We start from the raw sequence: 7,108 nt of genomic DNA, 5'->3' as shown, positions 1-7,108 counted from the left end.
TGTCCTATTATTACTATACTATCCTTAAATTAAAATACACAAAGTAAAAAGGACAAGGAAAAAATATGGTTTTTTTGAAATGAAGAGTTAATGTTTGTCAATCTTGCACACCTATATCTGGTAATGTGGGCAAGAAATTTGATAACAATACATGATATAAATGACTATTAATTTTCTATTTGTGATTTCATATTCTATACCATTTGTATTGTTTTATGTTGCTTTGTTTCTGCCTTTGTTCTTCTTATATGGTTTCACTTTGGGGTTATTTTTTCTCTTTAAATTAAAAATGATAAAAATAAAGAATAAAAAAGTGACCAAAACACTGAAAAAAAAGAAAAGAAAGAAAAAGAAATGTTTTTGGTGTTGACTCAAAACGTTTTAACTCAATTATTTTTACTTCAGGGCCTTCTCAACAATTTCTGAAACAAAAACTTATAAAGTAGTGAAAAAGCAAAAAGATTCTTCTAGAACAGTATCTACTACACTTACCTTTAAAAAGCTAGGTTCTTTTATCACCAAAGATTAGTCATAGTTTGAATTAAGCTAATTTTGATGATTCTAACAAAGACAATATTAAAATACCTAATAGGCCATGGACCACACCTATTTTTCCAGCACTCTGGAGGCAGAATAATCTTAAATTTGAAGCTAGCCAGGTGTAGAGAGTTAGTTCATGTGCAGCCTGTATTACATAGCAAGATCATCTCCAAACAAAAAAAGTGAAACAAAACACAAAACTCTTAACACAATTTTGTAATTAACGCAATGTTTTGGTTTTTTTTTTGGAGGGGAGGTTTAAAAGCACTTTATTATTGTTCTTAAGGCTACTTTTAAGTACAAAAAAAAAAGATGGCCTGCCAAACCTTTTTTTTTTTTTCTTCTTCTTCTTCCAGGAAAAACAGGCCACAGAGAATGGTATGTTACAGATTTACACATTTCAGAGGCGTCAGAACACGCCGCAGATAGCCTAGGTCTGGGGACGGCCTATCCCAGATAGGCTGGCGTGGGGACCCGGCCACCAGCACCACCGTCCCCAAACAGCGCTCACTCACTGGCCGAGGAAGGGTCCACAGCGGTGGCTCTGGCCCGTAACGCAATGTTTTTAAATGAAATTTAAAAATTATTTTAAATATGGCAGTGGACTGTTATTGAAGACTTTTGGAAATGCAAATACTTAGTAGAAATGATAGTTTTTGCTAATAAAGTAATCAGTGATTAATCAAGAAGCATCTAGGGGCTGGGGAGATAGCTCAGCAACATAAGTACTTGCCTGGCAAGTGCAAGGTCCTGGATTCAATACCTAGTACTGGGGGAAAAAAGTAAAATAAAAATAAAGATGTTTGGCTGGGGAGATGGCTCAGCAGAATAAGCGCTTCCCTGGCAAGCGCAAGGGCCTGAGTTCAATCCCCGGTTCTGCCAAAAAAAAAAAAAAAGAAGCATCTAGTAGTGAAAGTTCTCAGAGGTGGCCATCAGCTACTATGATCTGTACTACACTGGGCCTTTGAGCTTCTACATATCTTAATACATTTATAAAAAGAACAAGAAATAGACGAGTAGTTTGTTGCTACTTAAATTATCTTATTATTGAATAGTACATTTTCAAATTCATTTAAAACAGCTCATCAGTGTGGTCATGTAAGCCTGTAGTCCCAGCTACCTGGGAGGGTGAGGCGGGAAAACTGCTCAAGCTCAGAAGTTCAAAACCAGCCTGGGCAACACAGGCCCTATTTCAAAAGCAAAAACAAAGAAACACCTCATTGGGCTGGTGAGAAAGCTCAGCAGACTAAAGTGCCTATTTAGGCAAGCTTAGGCAGGCACTGGGGTTCGATCCCCAGCACCACATGCAGCGCCAGCCCCACCCCCAGGGCGGGCTGAGCCTGACACACCTATAATTTCAGTGCTGGGGAGGTTGAACACAGGAGGATCACAAGTCTGAGCTGTGTAGTAAGACCCTGCAACTACCAAATACATTAAAAGAACAAAGAAAGAAAAGAAAGAAAGAAAGAAAGAAAGAAAGAGCACACATCATATAAAAAGCTAAGAACGATGAACACACCTCATATAAAAAGCTAAGAACTCACTTTACAACCCAAGGATCTTACAATATTGTGAAAATCAGTAAAAATGCTTAAAAAATTTGAACAGTAGTTTTTCTGTCCAGTACACAGAATTTTATAGTTCATTTCATCCATTAAAGGAATGTAAGCTACTTACTCTGCATGATAGGGAACCACTTCTTCTTGAAAAAACTTCCTTACACTTTCCCTGAAAATGTCGTGCTCTGAAGAGAAGATTCTTCTAATTCCTATATCCGTAAATCTTTTAGCAGAGGAAGTTTCTAGACGTGCTTCCCCACCGGAATGAGAACACCTTTAAAAAAATATTCATTAAGCAAATTAAATGAACCGTATTTCAAATTAATATGACTGAACAACATAGAACCATGAAAGCTTTCCCAGAGACACTTACACATCGCCATTTTTTTTTCCTATATTTTAGGGAAGGGTCTATAGGGGTTCAGGGTCTCACTATTAGACTGGACTCGTAGTGATTCTCCTGCTTACAGCCTCCCAAGTGCTGGGATTTCAGGCACATGCCACCTTGCCCAGTCTCAATTGCTGTCTCAGTGTGCCCCAGGAGTGGGGCTGGCACAGCAGACCTGCGCCTGTTTGTAGGTGCTTTAATCTGATGAGCTATTTCGCTGGCCCTTGCAACACCATTTTTGACAGGCTCTGCCTCACTTTTAAAGGGATTAAACACTTTATCATTATTCATCTCAGCCTGAATTTCCAATTCTATAAGGACAATGCCTGAGAGTAACCACAGATTATAGCTGAGGTGAAATATAATATTGTCAAGTGGCACATAGATTAAATTATGCAAAAGTCAAGCAGTACAACAGAATAACACAAATGTTCGGGTCAAATGTAGTGTTTAGAATAATGCAAACCCTCTACATGTAGTGTTTCATACAGAATCACGTAACTTCAAAGGGCAGGTGTGTAAAATGTAAACTGCGTCATTAAAGACATTGCCACACTACAGAGCCAATCTGGGTGGAAATCAAACTGCCTACCAATTTCTATATGGATTTGAATAGAACAACTCAAGATGTTTAAGAACTGCTATTTGTATTCCCCCTTCCCACCAAGACCCCTTCCATACCCACTAAGCTTAAAATGAGACTAATCTGCAGTTCTTTTTGTTCAGTGGTCTTTTCCAATTTTGAAAATCTCTGTTCCTTTGGGCATTTTCAAGATTACATTTAATACATGACTCACATATTCATATATTGACAAACCATATTTTTCTGTTTTCATCAAATTATTTATCTTACTTTTCCCCCCTTCTAAGTATTTTTTTCTTTTCTTTTTTTTCCATAATTTTATTGAGAGACAAATAGCAATGAGACAGTTTCAAATCAAATTAGTATGACAGTTTCAATAATTAACACATTGCATACTCTTTTCCTAGTGGTTATTTGCTGTACAAGATGCAGACGTGATATCCTATTTACAAACACTATTAGAACAAATCCCTCTATTCATTAAGAGAATGTAACTATATGTCTCTCCTAACCATTTTGAATAGATACAAAATGGACATTCATCTGTATCCCCTTTTTTGTTTACTTCCATCATTTGAATATTATAGGTGTGATAACTCAGCATATCTTACTTTTTTAAAAATGTATTTAGTACAGGGTCTACCAGCTCTCACTACTCAGATCAGACTTGTAGTGATCCTCCTGTTTTCAGCCTGCCAAGGGCTGGGATTCTAGGCATGCGCCACCACACCCAGTCTCAGTCACCATTTCAGCGTGGCCCTGGGGGATCAAACCTCGATCCCTGCGCCTTCCTAATCCACTGAGCTATCTGGCCGGCCCTGTTTTGCATCAAATTCTGATTTAGGTTTTTCTCTTCTTTAGCTGAACCATGCTTTTTTTCCTTCTTTTTTCTTTGTTTTGTTCTTTTTTGTATTGGAGGTTGAATCTAGGCATTTTGCATAGCTACTCTGTGTTCTAAAGCTGCCTTGGCTGAGTTGGAACTTGTGATCCTCCTGCCTCAGCCTCTCAGAAGGTTGGAATTAACAGACATGTACCACCATGCCACGTATGGCATTTCAGAGTTTTTAAGTAAATGTTAAGACATGTTTTTTCCAACTAAGAGAGTATGTGCTTATAATACTAGCAGTAGTATATGCTTACATTTCTAGAATTCTAGGAGGCTAGAGTTCCAAGTTTTACTACAGCACAGAAACTGTTAGACCTTGTCTCAAAATAAAAAATAAAAAGGGTTGAACATGCAGATCAGTGTGAAAAGGGAAAGTCCAATCCTTAGTACACATAGAGTGAGAAGAGGAGGAAAAGGAGAAAGGCTTCCAACATCTTCCTAATTATCAATTACACTAAATCAGCCTAAGATACTCATTAATCAGTCTTGTTTATTGACATTTAGGTTGTTTCAATCATATTTTTAACCTAAAATGAATCCTTTCGTGCGTGGCTGATTTTTGTATATTTATTTATTTAATATCCCATTAAAAGTTTTTATGTTAGAGCCCTACAATTCAATAGTAGTGAATTTGGAAACAGGGCTTTTTGAAAGTAAGTATAGTCAAATGAGGTCTAAAGGGTGGAGGTCTTAACCTGGTATGACTGCTAGTTCCCTAAGAAGATTTTTCTTTCTTTGTCTTACACGCAGCCCATTTTAGGGCCATGAGAAGCCAGGCGAAGACTGACCTCCCCAGAAACAGAATCAGTTAACACCTTGACATTGAACTTCACAGCTTCTTTGCTTAAGCCACTCAAACATGTAGCTTTTAGTTGAGCTCTATAATACAACCGAAATGACCTGAGGATCAAACTCAGGGCCTCATATACTTCAGGCAAGTTCTCTAGTACTACACTCGGTACCCAGTCCCTGGCAATTACTAACTGTGCATTTTCAACACTACAGTTTTTATACTACACTTGCCTTTTGGCTTTATAAACATGATTACTAGTCCTCATCATCACAGGCATGATTTTCAATGGATAATCCATTTAGTTAACAGATACTAAGTACCTGTTTAGTGCCAAGCACTGATCTAGTGGTCTTGGGATACAAGAGTACCCCAAAGACCGTTGTTTTCATGCTTACGTTTTAAGAAAGGGAACCTGAGTAACAATAAACAACCCAGTAAATAGGCAAATTATATGTTAGAGGCAGTAAGTGCCATGGGAAAAGCAAAGCCATAAGAAATCAGGGGTGTGTGTGTGTGTGTGTGTGTGTGTGTAAGGCAGAGGCTGCAGTACAGAAACAATAGAGTGGTCAAGGGGTCAAGCAAAGGTGAGATCTAAGCAAGCCCTTGAAGGTCACAGCCAAGCATTTTCTAGACTAGAAGAATTTGGGCAAAATAACAACTGGAGCAAAGGCTGTAAGTCTGCAGATGGCTGAATGTGATCTAGAAAGAGCAAGGAGGCCAAGTATGGCTGGAAGGGAATGAGTGAGGAGTAAAGATAAGACCAAGGACAAGAAGGAACTCCAACGCTCATGTTGCATACACTAAAACTTGATCACTGTAACTGAAATAACAGGCTCCAATTTTTTTCCTAGTAGAACTAAAACTAAAACACCCAGTTATCCACATAAATTTTACATGTGTGATGTTTTCCTTCAGTGGGGAGAATGGTGAGGGGATATATTGAGGCTGGGAAACCAGGGCTCTAAGTAAGTAAGAATCATCTGTCAATATGCTGAGTAAATAAAGCCAGAGCTTGCAAAGCAGTCTGCCTGGATTTTAAATATTATGACCCACATTATATTAAGAAAATCTTCTAAGTAAAATACATGTAGACACAGGAAGGTGAAAAGAACAACAACAAAAGAATAAAGGTTTTGAGGTTAAAGGTGGTCAAGATAACACGTGGAGGAAAGATACCAAAACGTTTGGCAGCAAGTTTGTTGGATCCAAGAAGCTTGTAGTAAAAAAGCTGTTAGCACTCGCCCCCAGCATAAGTTTAATAATCTTAGAGGCTAAATTCTAACTATTTTTTGCAAGCCTATTTTTTTAAAAAAGGAAACTATCACTATATTGTTGAATATATGGGAGTTGGTTATGCTCAAACTCAAGCGCTGCTCCAGACCTATGGGGTTTGAATCTGCATTTTAACAAGCTCCCTAAATGATCTAAATGCACATAAACATTTACGAATCCTTTTAGAATCATAACCCCTGGCCTAGTCAGAGGATCCCTCGGGTCTTTCCTTTTCCGATACTCCTTTGTGAAGCCAGGTTTTCTTCTCATACTTGCCCTAAAATAACCCATTTTTGGGCTTCACTAGTTTTAAGCGTGTAAAGGGGCCGTTACAGAAATGTTGGAGGATTTGTGTCTCAAGGATCTCCTGGCGAAGAATTTATAAGTGTATCCTAAAAAGCCTCCTCCGCCCTATAGCCTACCCAAACCCGCCCAGGGAAGAGGAAGCTTTTGAAGTCTTGCAGGCCTCTCAACCCTTATTGTACTTCACAACAACGTACTAATTTACCCTTCCAGGTCGCCCCAATTAAGTAGGAGTCCTCCGCGCTTCCAGTTCGTTCGCCTAAAGAATGGATTTCACACCTCCGATGCTATCTGAACTTCTGATCTCACTGTAAATCTACTTTAATAGTCACGGAGCTACTTAGGGGCTCCCTCCATTAATCCCTCTGCATCTAATTGGTTTAGACGGTTTACAACAAGACCTCAGGTCCCTCTGCGCGACAGGTCCTCGCGGGTCCCTCCGGGGCGCGGCCACAGGGGGCCTCTCCCAAACTCCCCGCCGCCGCCCTAACTGGGACAAAGGTCGCCGACGGCTGGCGCGGCCTCGCCTCCCGGGCGACCACCCCTCCGGAGCTCCGACCGGCCGGAATCCGGGTTGCGGCGCCGCAGACAGCGCGGGTGCAGAGGTGCCCAGTCGCCCGCGCGGCCCCGGCGCCCCCAAAGGTCAGGACAGGGGTCAGCGGCGCCCCCACTCGCCGGATCCCCGGGCGGGGGCCGGAGGCCGCACTCACCTCGCGGCTGGCGGGCACCAGGCGGGGCGGGCGCCCAGGAGGCGCAGGGAGCCACGGACGAGGCGCGCGGCCAT

General features: G+C 40.6%; 1 protein-coding gene across 1 annotated transcript in view; it reads right to left on the bottom strand.

The window, feature by feature from the left end:
- Positions 1–7,108, bottom strand: part of Acadl (acyl-CoA dehydrogenase long chain) — a 46,106-nt gene extending 38,998 nt beyond the window's left edge. The window contains exons 1-2 of the mRNA XM_023710046.1: positions 7,035–7,108; positions 2,218–2,373 (exon numbers count right to left, since the gene is read on the bottom strand). Of these exons, the coding sequence (XP_023565814.1) occupies positions 2,218–2,373; positions 7,035–7,108 (230 nt within the window). The remainder of the gene's footprint in view (positions 1–2,217; positions 2,374–7,034) is intronic.

This window comes from Octodon degus, unplaced genomic scaffold (assembly GCF_000260255.1).
Source record: "Octodon degus isolate 3935 unplaced genomic scaffold, OctDeg1.0 scaffold00016, whole genome shotgun sequence".
Taxonomy (NCBI): domain Eukaryota; kingdom Metazoa; phylum Chordata; class Mammalia; order Rodentia; family Octodontidae; genus Octodon; species Octodon degus.
This window is presented reverse-complemented; position numbering and strand designations above follow the sequence as displayed.